The sequence below is a fragment of the Eptesicus fuscus genome, chromosome 1 (assembly GCF_027574615.1).
Source record: "Eptesicus fuscus isolate TK198812 chromosome 1, DD_ASM_mEF_20220401, whole genome shotgun sequence".
Taxonomy (NCBI): Eukaryota; Metazoa; Chordata; class Mammalia; order Chiroptera; family Vespertilionidae; genus Eptesicus; species Eptesicus fuscus.
The window spans coordinates 127701808-127728155 of NC_072473.1; the positions used below are offsets into that span (position 1 = coordinate 127701808).

General features: G+C 37.9%; 1 protein-coding gene across 1 annotated transcript in view; it reads left to right on the plus strand.

Moving 5' to 3' along the window:
• The window catches only part of HUWE1 (HECT, UBA and WWE domain containing E3 ubiquitin protein ligase 1), a 138630-nt gene that overhangs the window by 14155 nt on the left and 98127 nt on the right, over positions 1–26348 (plus strand). The window contains exons 3-7 of the mRNA XM_054713817.1: positions 7065–7251; positions 15062–15130; positions 19758–19856; positions 19991–20197; positions 21506–21658. Coding sequence (XP_054569792.1) covers positions 15086–15130; positions 19758–19856; positions 19991–20197; positions 21506–21658 — 504 coding nt within the window. The 5' untranslated portion in view covers positions 7065–7251; positions 15062–15085. The remainder of the gene's footprint in view (positions 1–7064; positions 7252–15061; positions 15131–19757; positions 19857–19990; positions 20198–21505; positions 21659–26348) is intronic.

The following is a 26348-nucleotide window of genomic DNA, read 5'->3' on the forward strand; positions in this document are numbered from 1 at the left end:
AGAGAGAAGAGGGGACGGGGTGGAGAGAGAGAGAGACACAACCCAACATAAGATTGCTGACCTTAGATTAATCTGGAGTAAAAGAAATGTAACAAATAATGGTATGGCTTACTCTTTGCCAGGCACAATCCTATGGACAGACTGTATTGTTTATTTTACAGAGGTTTACTGACTCACAGTGGTACGGTAACTACATAAGATCATACAGCTAGTAAATAGAATGTAACCCCAGTTCTGTCTGACTCCCAGGCCTCTCCACTATGCTGTCGTCCTCTACTTCATTTTGACTTTGTTCCAGTCGTATTCCTCACTCTCTGTCTTTAAATTTAAAATAATTAGCGTGTATGCTAACAAATACAGTACTGAGGTACTCCCTTCTCCCATATAGATAAATCTTTTGTCAGAATGTTTTAAGCCATTAAAATCTAGCTTTTATTTAGAAATATACTTCATCTAGCTTTTCTATAGATGGTTTTTGCCTTTTCTACCTTTCTTCAGCATATTTCACTAGAAGGTTTGTGGTTTGTTTTTTTAATCCTCACCCGAGGATATTTTTTCCCATTGATTTTTGGAGAAAATGGTAGGGAGGGAGGTGGGAGGTAGAGGGGAAAGAGAGAGAGACATTCATGTGAGAGAGAGACATCAATTGGTTGCCTCCCATACATGCCCCCAACTGGGGCTGGGATTTGAACCTGCGACCCGTGGGTTCAAGGGCTGGTGGTCTAACCACTGAGCACCAGCCAGGGCAGGGCTAGAGGATTTTTTTAATCCAGGAATACAGAATTCCCCCTTACTCAGAGGAGATTTAATCTTTAGAGATGTTGCATATTTCTTTGAAAACTCAGGGATATGACAGAACTGGAGCTGAATACTGCAAGAGAGTTGGAATTCTTTTCTTTGGTTTCCTGTACTATATTTGACAGCCTATCATGTGGCTTTAGAGGAAATACCATATACCTGTGTTTCATAAGTGAGAGTGAAAACATTCTACGGGCCTGGCTGGCATGGCTCAGTGGTTGAGCATTGACTTATGAACCAGAAGGTCATGGTTTGTTTCCTGGTCAGAACACATGCTCAAATTGCAGGCTCGATTCCCAGTGTGGGGCGTGTGGGAGGCAGCCGGTCAGTGATTTTCTCTCATCATTGATGTTTCTATCTCTCCCTCTCCTTTCCTCACTGAAATTAATAAAAAATATATATATATTTAAAAAAACAGATATTTGTATGGCTAAGCAGACAGTGTCTTGGAGATCATGTTACGGATCTTTTCTTTTCTTTTCTTTTTTTACAGAGAGGAAGGGAAAGGGATAGAAAGTTAGAAACACCGATCAGCTGTTTCCTGCACACCCCCTACTAGGGATGTGCCAGCAACCAAGGTACATGCCCCTGACTGGAATCGAACCCAGGAACCCTTCAGTCCGCAGGCCGACGCTCTGTCCACTGAGCCAAACCGGTTAGGGCAAGTTATGGATCTCTTTAAGAAGCCAGTGAAAGCTATCAACTATCTTCCCAGAAAAATAGCAACACGTGCAAAGTTTTTTCATAGAATTTCAGGAGTTTTGTACTGATCCCTCAACATAGGACAATAAGAAATCTATAAAGATTTCTCCATGTCATTAAGAATGTCCAAAAGCTGTGTTTTTTTGTTCTTGTATTTTCTAATATTAGAATAAAGCACTATGACCAAAGACAAAAGCTGGGCCAATTGTTTCACTTTTACTAAAGGTAGTTTCTGCTTTATGCAACTTTAATCTCTAAAAATCCAATTTTTTTTTAAAAAAGCAAGAGGATTATGATTGGTGTTATATAAGGATTTATTTAATGTACTGTGTTGAACTTGTGATTATTTTTCAGCTTTGCTTTGGCCACTAGGAAGTTGTAATTGTGCATTTTTGTGTACTAGAGTTTCATTGTTTTTATATTACCATTACTCCTAATCTTGCTTTTTTTCTGATTTTGTATTTCTGTACACCGGGCTAATTCATATCACCCATTGCAATACCCTGCGTATAGTATGTTCATTTATGTAGTATTTGTTGAATGGGAAGATGCAGATTGAATGAATTGTATAAATAGGTTTTTCTCAGTTGAAAATTTCACCAAAAGAGTTTAATGTGACTTGGATTTTTTTTTTAGCTTCATTAAACATTTATTGGATAGTCATTTATTCATTTAATAATATAATAAAAGTTTCTGTGCTGGTGACAGGAACACAAAGATAAGTAGACACAGTTCTGTTCATTCAGAACTCTAGTGAAGAGATAGACATGTAAATAAACAGAAGTATGTTGGTTTAGGGTATATACGCCAGGTACATTGGGGGCACAAAAGAGGGAGTGGTCCGTTTTACTTGCAGGGAGAGATATCTAAAATAGCTTCCTAGAGGAGGTGACATTTAAGCAGAGTTCTAGGGGATATGCAGAGAACAGCATCCATTTCCGCAGAGAGCAATAGCAATTTGAGTCAGTGTATCAAAAGTCTTGAATGTTGGGAACTGTAAAAAGCTTGACATGATTAAGCTTGTGGGGAATGGAGGGGAATATTATGTGATGTCATGGCCCTGGTAAGAGGGGAACTATGTCCTAGCTGTCTTACATGCATGATCCATGTAAGGTTAGGTAAGGAGTTTTTCCTTGATCATGTAGGTAGATTTTGAGTTTATGGGGCTATTGCTCTACCAGCAATATGGAGGATGGAATGGAGGGATCTGGCAGGATAAAGGCTTAAATTTAAAATATTTTTATGAGATTTTCAAATATACACAAAAGTTAGAAAATAGTATAATAAAACCTGTGTACCTGTTGCCCAGCTTCAACAGTTATCAACACATGGCTTTTGTTTTATTTAGACCTTACTCCCTCCCTCATTACTTTAAAACAAATTCCTAAGTGAGTAACACATTGGCAAAGCATAATTAATATCTAGCAAGGTGCCTCTCAAGTCTGGCTGTGCACCTAAATCACCTATACAGCTTAAAAAAGGAGAAAGTTCATATCACATATCTACTGAGTCAGATATTTGTATGGCCAGACATTATTAGTTTTCAAAATATGTCTTGGGTGATTTTGCACAGCCAGGGTTGAGAACTCAAGATTTAATTTTTTTAAGTAGTTTGACTTCTGGTGGATTTATTTTCCTGAACTCAATGAATGCTGCCTGTGGCCCTTCTGGGTGAAATTCACCTAATAGATAGTGGAGGCTTTTCTATGTGGGTAAGTTCTTGACATTTGAATAAAGAGTATTTAAAGGCTGATGTCTTAATTTTCTGTTACAGATGGGTAAGACTGAAAAAGCACGTGCAGCAACTTTGAAATTGGATGTGATGAGATAGGGAATAAGCAGTTATTGTTATAGTAGATCTTTTGCACCAAATCCAGTCACAATTTAGGAAGGGGGTGGGAGACACAGATCATTCTTAAAAGGTAGACTAGGATTGTTCCAGAGTATCCATTTAAAATGTGTAGTCAGGGACGCTTTATCTCCTTAATTTGCATAACTTTGCTGTTTTTATTTTTTGTTGGGAATACTAAGAAGGGCTCCTTGGCATTCTGCCATTTCCTCGCTGCTGGCAAAACTGATCTACAACTTTGGTGAGCCCTAGTTTGTTGCCAAATTCTTTTGATGCCAGTTTCTCTCTCTAAGTAATTGGAAGAAGTGACCAGAAGGATAACTTGTGGATCTGCAGCTTCCCAGGACAGTAGGATAAAGGATGTATAGAGGATGTATTCTCAGACACCATCCCTACCTCCAAAATCAGTGATGAGGTATCAAATTCTTCTTTGGTGCCCTTGCCCATATTTTCTTTGAGTATACGGAAGTGCTGAAAAACACCAAGACCAAGTGTTTAAAAACATCAAGAGGTATAGTGTTTTCAGATTTTGAAAGATATACTCTGTCAAAATATTTCTGCAGATAATTTCCAGATTTGTCTTGAGTAAAAGCTATTCAGTTGCTTTATTATTATTGTGAGTTTATTTTCCTTAACAGCAGCAAACATTGAACAGTTACTATGGACTGCTATTTTTTCTGCATGATGTTTCTTTAATTAAATTTATTGGGGGGTAACATTGGTTAACATAATTTTCAGTGTACAGCATAATTCAACATCTGTGTACTCTGTTAGTTGCTTTGTTATACATCTTGTTATCCGTGTCCAATAAAATCTAGGTCAGCAAATCATTTGGGTCATGTTTTATGTGGTCAAGGATAGGGACATTGGTATCTGTAGGGGTGGTGGTGGGGTGCATATGGACATTTTATATGCTGTAGAGTTGTGGAGCAAACTTTGGTTAGAATCCAGGTCCTGCCACTTACTGGTTATGTGGCTACTCTTGGACTTAGTAAAGCAAACATTAGACTGGATGGAAGGGCCTGACAATCAGTTGGTTCCCCCTTTAACAAACCAGTTAACGTGATGTCTGTGCCTCTGTAATCAAATAGTGAATAGCAGGCTGGGTTTCAAGATTCAGCTTGCTGCTTCCTGACATGATGGATCATTGGACAGTTCTCACCTGCATTTACTTTCAGAGACTGCAGAAAGGCAAAGGGAATCACTGACTGCAAGGCAAAAAATCGAGTGTTTTGCTCTGCGGCACATTGAATTATGTTCTGTAAGCATTTTTTTTGGTTAAAATCTGCCATAATGCTTTTCCATGATTTCAGTGGGAATTTTAGGCTGACTTTGATTCATCCACATTACTTAACCTACCAATAATAAACCACATCAACAAATACTGAGTGCTAAACTCCAGGATTAAATAGCAGAAGACATCAGAAGGAAGCTCCAAGAGTAGGCACCAGCCTATCCAAGGCATTTGTTTAGGTGGTATTGTTCTTAATTTGATTCGTGCCCTTTGCCTTAAGAAAAACTGTACAAAAATATTCTCGTTATAAATGGATGCCTGATTATAGAAACTGGAAGGAATTGAAAAGCATGAAGCAAAAATAAAACTATGTTATCCTGCCACCTAGAGGCAACCACTAATAATGTATGTTTCTTCCCTTTCCAGGTGGTTTTTTGTTCCTCACCTTATGGCAGACATTTTCTCATTAATAGTCAGGAAAGGGATAGGTACAGGATACAACTTAAACACATAGGGAAGGGCATTCAGTCAAGTTTTAGTAGATTAGGAAGAGAATTGTCTTAATTCTGGGTAGTAGTTGTGCTATTTTAAACCCACATAAGTGTTCATTATGTTAAGGTGAAATAGTGAGGGGCTAAATGGTCCCCTATACTGAGCTTTCTTAGGGATTTTCTTTCCATTATCTTTTTTCCCCACCTTCCTCTACTTTTCAGTGACCCCATAATCTCTGCTTGCATTCACAGCCAGCCTTTCACAAGAGTTTTCTGCGCATGCCATGCATATTGCCTCACTTCCCATTGATTCCTTGACTCCAGTCTGTTTTCCTTTCCCACCACCCCACTGAAACTATTGTTTCTCACGTTATCTCTATTTCCAATTTCAGTGAATATTTTCCTGGACATATCTCATTTTGACATTTGACACAACTGATCAGTCCTGCCATCTTTTGTCTTCTGTGATACTGTGAATTAGTTTTGCTTCTACCTCACTGGCCTCTCCTTTGCTAAGTACTTCTCCTTTCCTTTAAATGTTAGATCAAATAAGAACTCAGTTCTGGGCCTCTTCTTTTCTGTAAGCTATCATTTCCAGACCTATGTCTTCACTGTTTATATGCCGACAATCACAGATTTTTTTCCTCAGGGCATACTTCTTTCCTGAACTCCATTCTGTAGATTATATGTACCTATCATTTGTAAGATGCTGTGCTAGATGCTAAGAGCTTAACAGTATAGAAAATCAAACCAATTACATTAATTGATACTTGCTGTGAGAGAAACAAGCAGAAAAATAACAAATTAGACCAGCTTTAGGTACTATGTTGCCATGGGTAGCCACTTTTTAGTTCTTATTTTAGTTCTTCAAATGGAACTGGCTATGGGAAGAATGGGAGTGTGGGGCAGAAGCATTTAAGTGGGAATAGCACTTGTATAGCTTTAGAGGCCAGAAAGAACTTGAGTGTTCCAGAAACTAAACAGAAAGACTAATGTGGTTGTGAAGAGAAGAGATTGGAGAGAGTTTTGGGAGCCAAATCATGCCAAGGCCCAGTGGGATATGGTTATAGAGTTTGGATATGATTCTAGGGAAACTGTTGAAAGGTTTTAAGTGAGGAGGTAATATGAGCTGATTTATGTTTTAAGAAGATTACTTGTGCTGCTCCCTAGAGAATGGATTGGATGTAAGTGTGGAAATGGGGAGATCAGCTATCCCTATTTCACAGTTGAGGAAACAGAAGTACACAGAGGCTGATTTGTCCATGTTAATACAGTAAGTGATATAGCAGTGATTCTAATCAGGGTTTCCTGATTCTGAGCCTGTACTCTGATCTGATGTTTCTCAAACATTAATATATGAATCACCTGAAGATCTTATTAAAATACAGATTGATTCCTCAAGTCTGAGTGTGGCCTGAGATTATACATTTTTATTTTTTCTGGTCTGACTTTAACAATGTAACAGAAAACATAGGGACAATAAAAATAGGTGAAATCACCTGGCCAGTGTGACTCAATGGTTGAGTGTCAACCCATGAACCAGGAGGTCAACAGTTCATTTTACAGTCAGGGCACATGCCTGGGTTGCTGGCCCAATCCTCAGTAGGGGGCATGTAGGAGGCAGCTGATCAATGATTCTATCTCTCTGCCTCGCCCTCTCTCTGAAATCAATAAAAACATTTTTTTTAAAAAAGTTAAATGCTGTATTTATATATGTAAAATAAATATAACCATGATCTATAGGACAAACAATTCAGATTCTTGAACAAATAAATTTTAAGGAAAAAGATAAAGATGTCTGGATTACAAGAATTGAACAGACACATCAAGCAGTTGCAATGGATGGAACTCATTAAGATTCTAATTGGAACAAAAACTATGCAAAATAATTTATAAGACAAATATAAACACTGAATATCTGATTACACTAAGGAATTATTATTATTTTATCTGATAATAGTAATGTGGCTATCTGGGTTTTATATTTCAGGGGAACAATTCTATAATTCATCATCTGTACAGTCAAACCTCGATTCTTGAACATCTCCCATCTCGAACAATTCGATTCTCAACAGAATTGTTAACAAAACTTCGGTTCTCGACCAGACAACCCTTTCATTCTGATACCTGTATGATCAGTCACGTGTCTCTCAGGTGACAAAGGAAAGAATGCATGAGTATGAGTCAGTTTACTGCTAAACCTCGCATTGTTAACATCTCAGGAAATTGTGCTATGACTATTTTCATGTTTTTTTGTCTTTGCTTTTGTTGCTGCTTATATACATATGGTCCTCAGAAGGTTGCAAAGTGAAAAGGAAAGTTGTAAAAACAAGAATTTAGACATTTACTGTATATAAGAAAAATAAGAATTGTGTGGGGTCTGGAACATTAATTCCATGTACATTATTTTTTTAAGGGGGGGGTGGTTTAGTTTTCAAACAAATCACTTCTTGAACTGTTTTCTGGAATGAATTAAGTGCCACTATATATTGTATGTTTACCACCCCAAGTCAAGTCTCCTTCCATCACCATTTATTCCCCTTTACCTTCTCCTACATCCATCACCCCCTTTTTCCTCTGATAATCACCATACTGTTTGTATATGAGGTGTTTGGGGAATTTTTTGCTTAATCTCTTCATCTTTTTCACTCACCTCCCCTACTCCCTGTTCCTTTTACAGCTGTCAGTCTGTTCTCTGTATCTATGAGTCTGTTTCTATTTTTTGTTAGTTTATTTGATTCATTAGATTCGACATATACATGAAATCATGGTATTTTTCTTTCTCTGACTGGTTTATTTCACTTAGCATAATATTCTTCAAGTCCATTCATACTGTTGAAAATGGTAAGATTTCCTTCTGTTTTTACTGCCAAATAGTATTCCATTGTGTAAATGTACCACAGCTTTTTTATCCACTCATCAACTGATGAGCACTTGAGTTCTTTCCAGATCTTGGCTATTGTAAATATGCTGCAATGAACATAGGGTACATATATTGTTTTGAATTAGTGTTTCAGGTCCCTTTGGATATATTCCCAAAAGTGGTATTGCAGGGTCATAAGGCAATTCCATTTTAAGTTTTAGGGTAACTCCATACTGCTTTCCAGAGTGGCTGCACCAATCTGCATTTCCACCAACAGTGTATGAGGGTTCCCCTTTCTCCACCATCCTCGCCAGCACTTGTTGTTTGGTGATTTGTTGACGATGATAGCCATTTTGACAGGTGTGAGGTGATATCGCATTGTGGTTCTAGTTTGCATTTCTCTGATGATTAGTGATATTCAGTATTTTTTCATGTCTTGACCATCTGTATGTCCTCTTTGGAGAAGTGTCTATTCAGGTCCTTTGTCCATGTTTTAATTGGCTTTTTGCTTTTTCAGTGTTGAGTTGTATGTGTTCTTTATAAATTTTGGATATTAACCCCTTATCAGATGTATCATTGGCAAATATGTTCTCCCATTGACTGGGTTGTCTTCATTTCATTGGTGCTTTCCTTTGCTGTGCAAAAAATTTTTTAGCTTGATATAGTCCCGTTTGTTATTTTTTTTGTTTGTTTCCCTTGCCTGAGGAGATATCAGAAAAATGCTATGAGAAATGTCCAAGATTTTGCTGCCTATGTTTTCTTCTAGGATTTTTATGGTTTTGAGTCTAACATTTAAGACTTTAATCCATTTTTAGTTTATTCTTACATATAGTGTAAGGGATGTTCTAGTTTCAGTTTGTTACATATATCTATCCAATTCTCCCAATACCATTTATTGAATAAACTTATCTTTACCCCATTGTATTATTTTTTTTTTTAAACATTTTATTTTTTAATATTATTTCTTTTTATTGATTTTTTTTTTTTTTTTTACAGAGAGGAAGGGAGAGGGATAGAGCTAGAAACATCGATGAGAGAGAAACATAGATCAGCTGCCTCCTGCACACCCCCTATTGGGGATGTGCCCGCAACCAAGGTACATGCCCTTGATCAGAATCGAACCTGTGACCTTTCAGTCCGCAGGCCGACGCTCTATCCACTGAGCCAAACCAGTCAGGGCCCATTGTATTCTTGCCTCCTTTGTCAAATATTAATTGACCATAAAAGTGTGAGTTTATTTTTGGTGATTTATAGGTGATTTTTGGGCTCTCTATTCCATTCCATTGATCTATATGCCTTTTTATGCCAGTACCATGCTGTTTTGATTACTATGGCCTTGTAGTAGAGGTTATCAGTGATTCCTCCAACTTGGTTCTTATTTCTTAAGATTGCTGAAGCTATTTGGGGTCTTTTGTGGTTCCATATAAATTTTTGGAATATTCTAGTTTTGTGAAAAACGCCATTGATTCTTGATAGGAATTGAATCTATAGATTGCTTTGGGTAGGATGGACATTTTAATTTTTAATCTTCCTGTCCATGAACACGGTATATTCTTTCACTTAACTGTATCTTATTTAGTTTCTTTCTTCACTGTCTTATAATTTTCCAAGTACAGTTCTTTTACATCCTTGGTTAAATTTATTCCTAGGTATTTTATTTTTTTTGATACAATTGTAAATGGGATTGTTTTCTTAGTTTCCCTTTCTGATAGTTTGTAATTGATGTATAGAAATGCAACTGATTTCGGAATATTTATTTTGTATTCTACTTTGCTGAATTAATTTACCATTTCTAGTAGTTTTGATGAGAATTTGCATTTTTAATAACTCCCAGGTGGTATCAGTACTGCTGATCCTTTGACCATGTTTTGAATAACAAGGCTAGTCTCAACTAAACTCAACTGCTATTGAGCCAGATTTGCAGGTGTCTTCTGCCTTTAAGCTGGTACAGTATTGAAAGTCATTGTAAATTTGATCAGCTGGAGGTGTTACTACAGAGTGAGTTACCCTTTATTTATTTATTTTTATATATGTTTCATTAATTTTTTACAGATAGGAAAGGAGAGGGATAGAGAATTAGAAACATTGATGAGAGAGAAACATTGATCAGCTGCCTCCTGAACACCCCCTCCTGGGGATGTGCCCGCAACCAAGATACATGCCCTTGACCAGAATTGAACCTGGGACCCTTCAGTCTGCAGGCCAACGCTCTATCCACTGAGCCAAACTGGTCAGGGCGAGTTACCCTTTAAAGAGCAGCTTTCCTCAGTCTAATTTTATACATTTGATATAAAATCTATAAAACCAATATTGAAACCTCAAAGGTAAAAAGGAATAAGGAGATAAAGAGGAATAAGGAGGAGAAAAAAGAAGTAATTAAATGGAAGTCACAGTAATAGCAGTTTTCTATCTGTAAATGGGGACAAAACTTGGCTTGAGTGGTGAGGATTGCATGAAAGACTATTATGAAACCCTTGTGCAGTATGTCTCAAAGTGTATTCTGTGGGGGTACTTAAATTGGTGGAATGTCAGTAGATGTCACTTGAAGAAATGGTCTTTGCCCTGATAAATTTCTTTTACTGAAGATTCCTTGGAGTCATTAGTAATGTCAGTCAGTCAGATGACTGTCCTAAAGGAAGAGAAATTCCTTTCGTAACATTTCCTAAATCACTGGAACCTTGTCTTCTTTAGTGGAGCAAGATGCTCTAAAATGCTTTGGGAAACACCAGCCTAAGTATTACCTGGCTTGTAATGGGCACTCAAAAATATTCTCCCTTCTCACTGTGAAACCAGCTTAAATGTAGAGTAACTAGGAAAATATAAAAACCCTTGAATTTTTTTAACCAATGTCTAGTGAACAGTGGTAGTGTTCCTTTTTAGTCTATAGATGTTTCTTGCAACAAAGTTAGAGAAATCAGCTTAACATTGCACTTGTTATGGGGATGTGTGTATTCATTTGTTTTGGCTTGGTTTTTGAATTGGGTGGTTATTTGAATTTGTTTATGAAAGGTTTGGAACCCGAACACCGTGGAAACTGAAAAGGCCAAATGCACAGCTCTTCCAGAACCTCAACAGTTAGCATGGATCCTATGCTTGACCAGTCAGATGCTCACACTTGGGACTTTGATCTAGAGTCACTGATGCCTAAAACAAAGAACCTGAGACCATTTAGAAACATCCACTAGCAGTATCTTCTAGACATCCAGAGTCTGATGTTGCCTGCTAAGCTGTGTCTGTGGGAGGTTTTTTGCTGTGTAGCTTCCTTGGTTCCTCCTCTTTTCCGAATGTGAATTGCTAAGTCTTCCTGTTGGTTCTGTAAACTATCAGTTATCCTTCTAGTAAATCACTTTTTAAGCCAGTCTATTGTTTTCAATCCATACCCTTTACAAGTACAGAATCCTAAGTCAAAGCAGTCTTAGACACTTAGGTTAAGATTTATAGGTGATCTCATCTGCATTTTTGGTAAGTCATATAATTTTACATTTAGGCTCATGATACTTTTATTACTTTGCTTTTTTAAAAATTGAGTTGTAATCATGTGCAGTATATTAATTTCAGGTGTACAACATAATGATTCATTATAACTAGAAGTTTGTACTTTTTGACTACTTTCACCCATTTCAGCCACCCCCACTTTTGGCAGCAACTAATCTGTTTTCTGTTTCTGTAAGTTCCAAGGTTTTTGTTTTATTTATTTATTTATTTATTTATTTATTTATTTATTTAATTTTTGAGATTTCCTATAGAAGTGAGATCATGCAGTATTTATCTTTTCCTTTGACTTATTTTACTTAGCACAAATGCCCATCTGTGTTGCAGATTTCCTTATTTTTAGGGCTGAATAGTATTCCTGTGTGTGTGTGTGTGTGTGTGTGTGTGTGTGTGCACGCGCGCGCGCTGTTCTATGTGTTGTAAATATTGTTATAATGAATATGGGGGTACATATACCTTTTCAAGTTAGTGTTTTCATTTCTTTTGGATAAATACCCAGAAGTGGAATTGCTGGGGTCATATTTTTTAATTTTTTGAGGAACCTCCATACTGTTTTTTTTTTTTTTTAGTGACTGCAACAGTGTACATTCCCACCAACAGTGAGCCAGGGTTTTATTTTCTCCACATCCTCACCACATGATCCGTTTTGAATTGATTTATATAAAATATGAGACTTTGGTTAAAGGGTTGGGATTTTAGCCTATAGATATCTACTTGCTCTGGCACCATTTATTAATGAAACTACCTTTGATTGAGTTGCTTTTTCCTTTGATATATGTGTCTATACTTTCTCCAATACTACATATACAGTCATGATTACTGTGGATATATCTGGATATAGATGTATATATATATATATATATATATATACACACATACATACATACATACACATATACATATATACTGAGTGGCCAGATTATTATGATCTCTGAATGCATAATAATCTGGCCACTCAGTGTATATCCTCTATAATAAAAGGCTAATATGCAGATTGTCCCCTCGACCAGGAGTTCGACCAGCAGGCAATCCGGCCAACCGCCCATGTCCCCTCCCCCTGGCCAGGCTGGCTGGACCCCACCCATGCATGAATTCATGCACCAGGCCTCTAATATATATACACTGAGTGGCCAGATTATTATGCGTTCAGAGATCATAATAATCTGGCCACTCAGTGTTTATAGCAATTCTTGAAATTGGATAGGGTAATTCCTCCCTCTTTTCTTTTTTCAAAATTGCTTTAGCCCTGGCCAAGTGGCTCAGTTGATTGGAGCGTCATACCATTACATCGGAAAGTTGCAGGTTTGATTTCCTAGTCAGGACACATTCCTGGGTTGCAGGCTCAATTCCCAGTTGGGGCGTATGTGGGAGGCAACCGATCAATGTTTCTCTTTCACATTAATGGTTTCTCCCCTTCCCCTCAAATCAATAAAAGCATATCTTCCAATGAGGATTTTAAAAAAATGCTTTAGCTATGGTAGTCCTTTCAGAGTCCACAAGCCCATTGCCAGTATACAGAAATATGATTGATTTTTGTATGTTTACTTTATATTCTGCAATTTTGCTGAAATTACTTATTAATTCTGGGTTTTTTGTAGATCCTTGGGATAGTCTCATTAGATCATCTTTTGTCATTTGCAAATAGGGACAGTTTTATTTCTTCCTTTCTGATCTATATACCTGTTATTTTCTTTTCTTACCCTATTGCAGTGGCTAGAACTTCTAACATGTGTGAATAAAAGTGGTGAGAATGGATGGGCATTCTTACCTTGTTCCTAACTTTAGAGGGAAAGCGTTCAGTGATTTGGGTTGTATGGTGTATGCAGCAGATGCAGCCAGTAGCTTCCCAACAAATGATTGCTCTAAGTAATGGGTATGAGAAAAACAAAGCCTGAGAATAATTGTATTAAAAAAAAGCTCATTTATAATTATTGCCAGAATCCTGTTGGTCCCATTTTAGATATTTGGAAGTTACTGGCAGCAGGCATTTTGTTCATTCTCTATTAGATGCTGAGGTAATTTTTTAAAAAGTAATCTGGATTCATATGCCTTAAATGAGAAACATAGAGGAAAAACATCTTTTTTTTTCCTTCTGGAATGGTATCTATGGAAACATTAAACATACTCTGGATTTTCTCCAACTCTTACTGAATGCCCACTGGTTGAATGGATGCCAGTTACACAGGCAAATACATGCTATTTCTACTGCACTGAATATGTTGGACTAAATCTAGGCCAAAAGTTGCCTAGAATTTATACTTGGCTTTGTCATCTTTATATTATGATGGTTTTCTTTGGCGGGGGGGATTGACCTCCAGTGACAGCTATGTAGCAAATACATTATTGGCAAAAGAATCATTGTTGTGTAAAGAGCTTGCAATTAATTCACCTCTCCCTCTGTTCATGTGAACTAGTTGCCAATAGGAGAAACCTTTTTCTTCCTGAGCCTTGGCCAGAGCATTTTAAAGGACCTGTCTACCATCAAAGATCACCTGTATTTATACTATGGTTCTACTTAAGACTGTTGCTCACTTTTGAGCTTTCCAAATTACATAGCCTTAGTTCTATGCTCAGGACATTTCTAGTGAGTTTTGTACCTCATTTTCTAATTTAAAAATGTAAGTATTGTGTTGCTTTTGTTCTTATGATACAACTAATATATTTTTATTGGTTAAAAAACAGATACAGAAATACATAAATCCAACAATGATACATAATCCTTTTGATTAGCAATGAATTAACATTTTGATGCATTTCTACCTGTTTTCTTTAGACACATGTTTATACTGTTCATTCTATTTTGTGACTACTTTATTTCACCATGAACATCTTTGTGTGCTGTTATATAATTGCAATATTTTTAACAGTTGCATAGTATTTCATTTTAAACCAATTCTGTTTTGGACATTTGATCCTTTCCAATTTTTCACTATTATACATGGTAATTCAGTATTGATTCTTGTGGTTAAAGATTTATGTACATCCTTCTGATTTTCTTTGGATAAATTTTCAGAAGTGGGATTGTTAAGTTTTTCAGAAAACTACAGTAATACAGTGATTTTTCAACCTGAGATGTTGAAAACATTTAACTCTTTTCCTTTTTTTAATTTAAATTCTTTTTATAATTTAAATTCTTTATTGTTTAAAGTATTACATGAGTCTCCTTCCCCCCCCCCATTGACCTCTCCCCGGCCACCCCTACACCCAAGCACAAACGTTCACCCCCCTACTGTCTGTGTCCATCGGTTATGCTCATATGCATGCATACAAGTCCTTTGGTTGTTGAAAGTATTACATGTCTCCTTTCCCCCCCATTGACCTCTCCCTGTCCACTCCCGACGTCTTTTATTTTCAATTATGAATGAGTTTTAAGAGGCTTGTAAAAAATGAAAAAGACATTTTAATTTTGACTTAAATCGATTATAGACTTTTGCAACATATAGATGTGGGACCAGTTTTATCTGGAGAGATTCTTTACCCCTTCCTACCTCATAGCTGTGTCTATGAATTGGCATGGCATCATAACTCCAGAATTTTTACTTGAAGCATTTTGTATGCTCTTCAGTCTATATTGTCAATGTCTAAGCATGAAGAGTTCAAGATTGCAGTTTTAATTCTTACTTACTTTTCAGGTTATAAAATAGAAAATCGAAATCATGAAAGTAGACAGGACTAAACTGAAAAAGACACCTACTGAGGCTGTAAGTATCCAAAAGTTTGCTCTTATTTTTTCATTTCAGTAAAAATCCTTACAATCTGTTCACCAAATATGTTATCACTTGTATATACAAAGTGCAGTAAAAAATTAACTTGTCTTGAAGCAGTCAGATTTTCTTTTGAACTTTTTTTTTATTAAAAAAGTAAGAATGCTAGTGATCAGTGGAAAGTGAGCCCTGAGCAGTTTGTAGCTGTATATACCTGAAGTAGGTTTTCTAGCCGCTGTTTCTATGCATTGAAAGGCTCTATGGTATAATGTAGTAATATCTTTCTGACTAGATTTCTTGTGAAGCCAGTGTTTTAAGCTTTCTGTATTACTCTCTTAACCATAGAATTCAACTTAACCTTTGTATAGGTTGGCCATGTCAATTGATCCTATGTCAGTAGTAGAAATCCCAGCTTCAGTATTCTATCAGCTTGCCTAAATTGTGTTTGATGTTAAAAAAGTATTGAATTGTTATTACACTCTTGTTGACCCCATGTGCTGCAGGGAGCCCACGCTTTGGAATTAGACATGGGTTTGAGTCTTAGCAGATTTTTGAGACTGAGAGTTCATTAACTTGCTCTGGTTTCCACATCTATAAAGCAGGGCTGATAATTCCTCCCTCCTTGATTTGAGGCAGTTGCTTAGTAAAGTATCTGGTGCATAATCAATGAGTTCATTTTCTAAATACAGGCCATTTGTTTTTTTTTAAAGACTACCTACCTAGCGAGTATTACTTATAGATGTCACTATTGACATTTTGCTATACTCCCAGTCTTTAAAAGATTATTGCATGGGTAGTTCTCCCGACCTTTTCACTTAGCATTATGCTAATGAATGTGGAAGGTGTTATTTTCCCATACCCTCTCCAGCATTATAGCTTATCTTTAAAATTTTTGTTATGAGGTGGCAAAGAAATATTTCACTGTGCTCATTTGCATGCTTTAATATGTAGTCCTCAAATTTATTGTCCTTATTCAGTATGTTTCTTATTTAATGCCATGCATACAGTCATTTTCATAATTGTTGCCAATACTTTTATTTATATTGTTTTTGATATGTTTTGGCATGTAAAATTTTTGACAGTTACATAATCAAAATATTTTTTTGGAAACTGAAGAACAGAAAGAAAGGTTGCCTTAAAAAACTATACAAATAATGGAAATGTAAAGTACTTTGTCAAAAGGCACATGGCAGGTTCAGGAAAAATATTTGTAACCCAATGTACTTAATATCTTTTGTAGCTAAATCTGTAGGAGCGATAAATATCCAAATGACAAAATTGCATAGGCCATTTCAGAAAAGAGCAAATTCGGTAGACTTGTAGAATAATTAAATTTTGTAGAGAAATGCAAGTTAAATTTTTTTTTTTACCTAATGGATTTTAGGATTTGTTATTTAAGTTACACTTGTGTACAAATTCCTGTTTCAGAACAGTTGATAGCTACTAGCAAATTACTTAGGATAAACTCCTCAAAGTGGAATTTTTAGATTATTGATTATGTATGTTTTTATGGCTTAAAAATGCCTATTTTTTCAAGTATCATACCCAGTTTTTCCTTGCTATGGTCAATACTAGGTGTTATTTTTAAGAAGGACATTTATTTATTTATTTTACATTTCAACCCTTTTAACCATTTCACCACTCCCCACCTGTGGCAGCCACCAGTCTGTGCTCTGTATCTATGAGCATGGTTTTCTTGTTTGCTTTTTATTTTTAAAATTCTATATATAAGTGAGATCGTACAGTATTTGACTTATTTCACTTAGCACAATGCTCTCAGGGCCCACCTATGTTGTCACAAATGGCAAGAATTCATTTGTGGCTGAATAGTATTCCACACACCACATCTTTTTTATCCTTTTGTCCATCAATGGATACTTAGGTTATTTCCATATCTTAGCTATCAATATACACTGAGTGGCCACTCATTGTATATCCTATACACACACACACACACACTCTCTCTCTCTCTCTCTCTCTGACTGAGTGGCCAGATTATTATGCGTTCAGAGATCATAATAATCTGGCCACTCAGTGTAAATAAAAACCTAAGCAACTGGTTGACCTGCCAATCGGCTGGTAGCTATGATGTGCAATGGCCACCAGGGGACAGACACTCAACGCATAGGAATGGGAACATGGAACAGGCTCATGAATCTCAGGGGGAAGGGGAAAGGAGGCGGGCAGGAAGAGATTAACCAAAAAACTTATATGCATACTAGAGGCCCGGTGCATGGATTCGTGCACCAGTGGGGTCCCTGGGCCTGGCCTGTGGGGATCAGGCTGAAACCGGCTCTCCGATATCCCCCAAGGTGTCCCGGATTGTGAGGGCTGGATTGTGGTTGGCCAGGCCTCTAGTTGTAAATAATAATGCAGTGAGCATAGGGGTGGATAATATCCTTTCAAATTAGTGTTTTCATTTTCATTGGATAAAAATATCCAGAAGTGGAATTGCTGGGTCGTATGGTAGTTCTCTTTTTAATTTTTTGAGGAGCCTCTATACTGTTTTCCATAGTAGCTGCCCAAGAAAGACATGTATTGATCACTTCGTGTATCAGCAACTGTGCAAAGGATTTTTCCCCATGATTTGACCTCTTTATATGACCAAATCAATATAAACCATGGTAATTGGTATGCATCCATTGAACTGGCAAGTGATTTCTTTTATATTATCATGAATAAAGAAATACACACTCAGTTTGCATTTATGTAGTAGGGACAATATGCTAAAAATAAGTTTTTGTCCCTGGTGTATTCTGTGAACTGGCAAGGTCCAGAGGGATCTTGCCACTCCTGATAAAACAACAACATGCTGGTACGTTAAATTGATGCCATGATGCTACCTGGTTCTTGTGAGCAGAAAACACAAGCAACTGAGATGCCTTAGACATATGTGTTCCAGAGGGTGCCCTTTGAAGTTTGAGAGCCTCAGGAAAGTTTCCAGGGGTCCAGAGGTTTGGGAAGTATTGAGATTTCCCTTCTAAAGTGAGAGACAGTTTGCAGCACTTCAACCACATACCATGAAGAAAGAGGAACAGTGTATGAGGTCCCTCTTCAGAATTTGTAGCAGACCCCTAGAGTTTAATCCATGCTATCCTCTGCCAACAAATGTCTTAGCATTCAGAAAAGCAGCTTCTGGCTTGCTACAGAACCTTGATAAAGAATGAATGCCTGATTATGTTATAGATAACAAGTGATTCCAGGGACCCAAATGTTCATCATGAACTGGGAGTTATCTAACTCCCAGAATCATAAAATTGGATCTGCTTAGCTGCATTCCATTAGAAATTGAAGTGATATATTTGATACTAGGCACAAGTGAATTGCATGAGCAGATGGTTCAGACTCCCATGTTTTTCTGTTTCTAATGCTTCACCACCTCTTCCTCATCCTATATGACTTCAAGAAGAGGAAGAAAAAGTGCATGCCTGGTTTATGGAAGGATTTTATGCCAAGGACTTTACATACATTTACCACAAAAATTTGAGGTAGCCTCTTTAATAATGTTCACTTTAGAGGGAGGAAAGTTTGGGGGAGTTAGCTTAAAGAAAACCATTTACCTTTATGCCCTTGTTGTTCCATGTTCTGGTTTGGGTGCTGAAAATACCCCTAGTTCAAATCTCACAATAACATTGCTGGATAAATAGGTGGTGTTCCTTTTGCAAAAGAGGATACTGAAATTCAGAGAGGTAGCTTACCAACTGCCTAATTCCAAAGCCCATGCTCTTTGTAATAGCATTCTGTCTCACAATATTTTAAACGCATATTATGTGAGATAAGTGCTTTATGTATGTGGCAAACATTTAAGTTTCACATTTCTGAGACAGTTATGAGGTCTGTTTTCCTGGTAAGAAAGCTGTGGCTTATAGGTTGTACTTGCTCATGATCAAACAGCTTAGTAAACATCAAGGTAAAAACTGAACCCAGAGTTGTTTGGTTCCAAATCTAGGTCTATCCTAGGATGCTGTACTGCTTTACAGAGGTAAAGAGCAAGTACAGTCACTTCCAGCTGCCATCCGTGAATAGAAGGCTTCTCTGTCCCAGTCCCTATCCCCTGCTTCACTTTCAGAAACTTTGCTATAAACTTTCAATCCAATCTTGTTACCTGACAAACAGGCTCTTCATCCGTAAAAAAGAACAGAAATGTATGGAAATGGGACCCTCAGTAAGAATAGAGTCCTGGTTTGCTCTCAATTGGAGGGTTTTATGTTGCAGAAAAATATAGCTAATGCTCATCTTCACCTTTTACTGTGAATTCACTAGGGCTTTTCAGTGTTCCTCTGATTCAACATTCCTTTTCGGGGATTCTAGTTGTCTTTCACTCCATGGTACAGATGCCTTCATTTTTTTAAAAAATAATGTTTAGCTTCTTTGCTTTATTCGGTTGTCTGTATCCATCCAAGCAGTTTACCTGGGTTTTAAAAATGCACACAGATGTATTGTTTCGTTATAAGATTTCCATTTTAATCCCAAGGGATCGTCTGGCAAATTTCCACTTAAGTAGTTATTCTATCAAAAGTTAAAATTCTGAGTGTATTGCTTAAAGATTTGTTTTTCCATTTTTTTCTTCTTTGTGTCTCCCTCATAACCTAAAACACCCTTTGTGAATACTTGTTTTTCTCAGCCTGCAGATTGCAGAGCCTTAATAGACAAACTCAAGGTTTGTAATGATGAGCAACTCCTCTTGGAACTGCAGCAGATCAAAACATGGAACATTGGAAAGGTATGTGAACCCATGCCAAAAGACAGCGCTCCCTGGACTAGTACATCATTTTGAATGCTCTGATATGGAAAGAGAAACCATAATGAGGTAGCCTCCCACACAAACACCTTATTCTTTTCTTCCTCTTTCTCCAGTGTGAGTTATATCACTGGGTGGACCTGTTGGACCGCTTTGATGGAATTCTGGCAGATGCTGGGCAGACGGTGGAGAACATGTCGTGGATGCTCGTATGTGATAGGCCAGAAAAAGAACAACTGAAAATGCTTCTCTTGGCTGTGTTGAACTTCACAGCCTTGCTCATTGAGTACAGCTTTTCCCGGCATCTGTACAGTTCCATAGAGGTAGGAGAGGCTCAAATCTATGTGATCTGTTCTTAACTGGAATTGTTCATGTCTGGAAATAAGGAAATTGCTATTTCTCTCTGAGGATTGCTTGTTTCCTTTTCATTATGGAACTCGGGGATTTTCCATGTCAAAAACAATGGTAGGATGTTTCTTGGATATAGACACCATTCACAGGATTGATGGGAAAATTCTGCAAAAAATTAATGAGAATGTAATACATGTATTGAAGTATTCTTTGGAATTTGCAGGAATTGATCTTTTTCTCACATATTAGAGCAGCCTCAAATTACTTTTAAACTATTAGAAATAGTTTGATTTCCTTGACACTTTACTGTACTTACTGCTTTTCTAAGTTTCTGTGCTGATTTTCAGTCTCCTCTCCTTTCCCCCCAAAGTGTGTATTAATATCATGCTATGTAGTCTTAAAAATTAAAGTGGGTACAGGAATCGGTCAAAAATCACCATAAGAAATAACCCTTTTCCTTTAGCCTAACTTTAGGCTTTTCTATCACTGTTGGTTAAGTACCCTGTTGTGTGTTAATTTTCTTAAGTCTTCCATAAAGAAACAGAATCAGAACAAACAAGTAGAAAGAAAATAGCTTAGGAAAAGAAGTGGAACAACTGGACTAAGGACTTAGCACCCAGAGTTTTAAGTGGGGAATGTATAAACATTCTGTTGGAGATGAAATAGTTTAGCTGCTAAAGAAAGTCCATGGCCTTCGGCATAATCAACAACTGAAAATACCTGGGTTCATTTCCAGTTGAATTGCATACTGCTCTTAATGCTGACCAAATGCTTCAATATATTGGTGAGTTTCAATTGTATTAAATAACCAAAATAGAGACTCTCGCGTAACTGTTATATACACTGTTCTATGACAGTTGTGTGCCCTCAGGTGTTGCTATCTTCAGCTCCTTTAATCCCGGTTTTATTTGTCATAAAGGATACGGGAGCATAACATTATCTTTCATTTATAATCTTTTGGTTATAGTTGGAGATGGCGTTCTTGAGTTCCACTAACTACCACTTTGTTTCTTTTGTAATCTTTTTTCCTGTGAGGACACCTGTGCAGTTTTGAACTGCTGTTCAGTTTTTTAATTTTTATTGAATTTTCTGACTTGTCACCAGATTGTAAGTTTCTTGGGGACAAGGTTGCATGTTGTAAGGGCTTAAATACTTAAACATTTTTTTGTGTGTTCTTAAACTTCTTGATAGTTGTGTAAATGTTGACAAATCTGTGTTGGCATTTAAATTTTCACTGCAATGCTTGATACCAGGAACCTGCCCTTTTTTGTCCCTTATAGCATTTGACAACTTTACTGGCTTCCTCTGATATGCAAGTGGTGCTGGCAGTCCTTAACCTTCTGTATGTATTTAGCAAAAGATCAAATTACATCACCCGCCTTGGATCTGACAAGAGAACCCCACTACTAACCCGGCTGCAACATTTGGCAGAGGTGAGTCATGGGTGAAGAGTTAGAAGGGCACAAAAATTGGACCAGATAGTACCTTTTCACAGGTGTTTCTTGCAGTGTCAAAATGGATAGGCGTTCCTAAGTTAACTTTACTGGCCCAATTGAGGAGAACTATTGGCGCCCACTTAGCTAGGTTCCAAAAACCCTAAGAAGTATTCTCAGCTAATGGATAGAGGAATTTAATGAATCTCTGCTCACAAAACGGAATCTCTTGGTTCAAAAATGACAACTTGTCTTCTGGAAAGAAATTTCAGAATCAGATTCTACATGGGAAAGCGATATGGTACAAAAAAAAAGATCTGAATTTGTGTCCTGGCGCTGTGCATTAGCTCTGATATCATTTTCACCTGAGAATTTAGTGTATCTACCATAAAGTAATTTCAGAGTAAAAGAGTTTAAGGTACTTAATGCTATTCTCAGTAATTAATTGGTTTGTGATGGTAGTAATTGTAATCATAGGCAAAAGCTATACTAAAAGGTCAACTCAACCAAACTGTTGTCCAGTGTTCTTAGAGGCAAATTGATAATACATACTTAGGCTCGAGAGAGGTATACATTGTTAGAGAACTTTCTTGGAAGAAAATTAATAAGGCTGATTTTTAGGAGCTCATTCAAATATAACTCAAGTTTCAGGCTGTTTTATATGCATGGTTACTTAAAAATGTAACATTATGAAAATTCTAGGACATATAGGAAAATATAAAGAAAATGGCAGCCATCTAGAATTCATCCAGATGGAGTCTCCCTTAAGATTTGAGCATATTTCCTCTTGTATTTATCAATGTGTACATACTAGAGGCCCGGTGCACGAAATTCGTGCATGAGGGGGAGGGGTGTCCCTTAGGCCAGCCTGCACCCTCTCCAATCTGAGACCCCTCGAGGGATGTCTGACATCCCCTAAACGGGCAGTCAGACATCCCTCACAATCCAGGACTGCTGGCTCCCAACTGCTCGCCTGCCTGCCTTCCTGATTGCCCCTAACCGCTTCTGCCTGCCAGCCTGATCACCCCCTAACCACTCCCCTGCCAGCCTGATTGATGCCTAACTGCTCCCCTGCCAGTGTGTTTGCCCCTAACTGCCCTACCCTTTAGGCCTGGTCACCCCTAACTGCCTTCCCCAGCAGGCCTGGGTCTCTCCCAACTGCCCTTCCCTGCAGGCCTGGGTCCCCCCTAACTTACCTCCTCTGCTGGCGTGGTCACCCCTAACTGCCCTCCCCTGCAGGCCTGATCGCTCCCAACTGCCCTCCCCTGCTGGCCTGATCACCCACAACTGCCCTCCCTTGCAGGCCTGATCCCTCCCAACTGTCCTCCCCTGCTGGCCATCTTGTGGTGGCCATCTTGTGGTGGCCATCTTGTGTCCACATGGGGGCAGGATCTTAGACCACATGGGGGCAGCCATCTTGTGTGTTGGAGTGATGGCAATCTGCATATTACTCTTTTATTAGATAGGATAGAGGCCTGGTGCATGGGTGGGGGCCAGCTGGTTTGCCCTGAAAGGTATCCCGGATCAGGGTGGGGTTTCCCTTGGGGTGTGGGGTGGCCTGGGTGAAGGGCCTGTGGTGGTTTGCAGGCCGGCCACGCCCCCTGGCGACCCAAGTAGAGGCCCTGGTATCTGGGATTTATGTATCTTCTACAATTGAAACTTTGTAGCCTGGAGTGGAGCCAAGCGTCCTGCTTGCTCCTTGGCCAGCAGCCATTTCTTTTGGGGTTTGTGTTCTTCTATAATTGAAACTTTGTAGCCTGGAGTGGAGGTCTAGGCCAGCCAGGGCTGCAGAAGCTTTGCTTCCTCCATTGCCGGGGGCAACCCTTGCCTCCTGCTCTTTCCAGCTCAGTGGCTGCCGCCATTTCTATTTGGGTTTGTTTACCTTCTATAATTGAAACTTTGTAGCCTTGAGTGGAGGCTTAGGCCAGCAACAGGCAGGTGGAAAGCTTGGCTTCCTTTGTTACTGGGGAAACCCAAGCCTCCCTCCTGCTCTCTGTGGCTGTAGCCATCTTGGTTGGGTTTATTTGTATATTTGCTCCTGATTGGCTGGTGGGCGTGGCTTGTGGGTGTAGCGGAGTTAGGGTCAATTTGCATATTACTCTTTTATTAAGTAGGATAAGTATGCAACCTGTTTTCTTAACATATTGTGAGTATTTATCTCTTGCTATTAAAAAAATGGAAGACAGTTCAATATTGGATCCCCAAGTAAGAGTTAAAAGGAACAAGAAGCCATATCTACCAGAATTCATAATGGAAAAACTAAATAAAGTATTTCCATTGATTCAGAGGTTACACAAAAATGTCAGCTATTAACTTTTGCAACTTAAATTTGTAGCAGACGTCCTAACCAATACAATAAGAGGAAAGAAAGAAATGAAAGTTATATATAAAAATGAAAATTCATTATTATTTGTAGGTGATGGTATTGAGACTCTTGGTTTTCTGGGGGGACAATATAAAATTATTAGGACTAATGAAAGTACAGTGAGGTAAACAATATATAGAAACAAATAGGTCCTCCATACATCAGTAATAACCAACTAGAAAATGATCTAAAAAAGGATCCCATTCACTGTATTAATAAGCATAGTGTCTTTAAAATATCCATATTGGGTAAAACTAAACTTAAGAAAAAAAATAATGTAGAAGGTTATATATATATTGTGATTTGGTGAAGAAGGAATTCTTAAAAATCCCAAAGCATAGCCTTGGCTATTTTAGTTCAGTAGTTAGAATGTCAGCCTGCGGACCGAAGAGTCTCGGGTTTGATTCCCGTTCTTCAAAAGCATGTTCCTCTGTTGCAGGCTCGATCCCTAGCTCCGGTGAATGTGGGAGGCAACCAATCGATATGTCTCTCTCTCTCTTTTTTTAAAATGTATTTTATTGATTTTTTTACAGAGAGGGAGGGAGACAGATAGAGAGTTAGAAACATCGATGTTTCTCTCTCTCCTCTCTCTCTCTCTCTCTCTCTCTCTCTCTCTCTCTTTTTAATGTATTTTATTGATTTTTTACAGAGAGGGAGGGAGATGGATAGAGAGTTAGAAACATTGATCAGCTGCCTCCTGCACACTCCCCACTGGGGATGTGCCCGCAACCAAGGTACATACCCTTGACCGGAATCGAACCTTGGACCCTTCAGTCCGCAGGCTGACACTCTATCCACTGAGCCAAACCGGCTAGGGCTCTCTCTCTTAAAAATACGTGGAAAAGATATCCTCAGGTGAGGATTTTTTTAAAAATCCCAAAGCATAAACCATATGGTAAAAATTTGAAATTTATAATACGAAATTAAGACTTCCTTTTCAATGAAAGATATCATAACTCAGTGCTACACTTCTTAAAAATATATTTTTGTTGATTTCAGAGAGGAAGGGAGAGGGAGAGAGAAACCTCAGTTATGTGAGAGAATTATCGATCTGCTGCCTCCTGCACACCCCCTACTGGGGATTGAGCCTGCAACCTGAGCATGTGCCCTGTTCAGGAATAGAACCAGTGACCTCTTGGTTCCTGGGTGGACACTCAGCCACTGAGCCATACCGGCTGGGCTTCAGTACTACTCAGGATGCTTACACTGGAATATAAATCAGCACACTGCTTCCTTCATGAAAAAAAAAATATCAATTGATCAATTTACTTATGTGGTTGAATAACATTCTGGTGCAAACTCATTTTGTCATGGAACGGGAACATTCAAACAATTGGTGAAATAGCAAGTAGTCTGTGGACAACATTACACAGCACTGCCAAAGACAGTTAACAGACTGGTGATAGATAGAGAGGTTTTTAGCAATGTTTTACAACTTTCAAGGGTCTGTTAATGTAGAATATTCAAAAGTGCCTCCAAATCAACAAGGATAAACAGACAAAGGATATGGATAGATAATTCACAGGCCAGGGAATTCAGCACGAATAGATGCTCAAACTTTTTAGTAATTAGAGAAATACAAATAAAACCACACAAATTTAGAAAACTGTATCAGATTAGTAGAAATTAGAAAACTGTATAATGGATAGTGCTAGCAGTCATCTGAGGCTGTATGAACCCTATGTATTGCTGATAGGAGTGTAGACTGGTACTCCTGGGTATATATCCCAAAGATCATATCACATTATTCCATAAGGTGCTATCTGTGAGAATATTGCATCATTGTGATAGGGAGAAGTTAGGGGCAATCTAAGTGTGCCATGTGGAGGAGGGTTAAAAAATGTTTACAGTAAACCCTTGATTTAATGAACTTGGATTTAGCAAACAAAATTTGTGGTCTGTATGTCATGTGAAAATTAACATCCTGTTAATTTTAAAATGCTTTTAACAAGATTTCCTTACAATGAAATTAACGGGGTTTTTTAAAATTCAGTTATTTTTAACAAATTTTAGAGAACAGGCCATATGTTGGAAAAAACGCTAGTAATTTTGTTGACATACATAAATTACATATCTACATCTATAGCCTACGTATTTAAATCCAAGAGTCATAGCTACTAAACAGTGTTCGGTGAATGATTAGCACATGATCACACTGCATTGCACATGGTGGTTGGGTTCTGTTATCACATGGCAGCATTTTTTGTTTGTTTTTTTTTGTTAATCCTTACCTGAGGATATGTTTTTTTCCCCATTGATTTTTTAAAGAGAGTGAACAAGAAGTAGGGAGAGGGAGAGAGAAACATCGATGTGAGAGACACATTG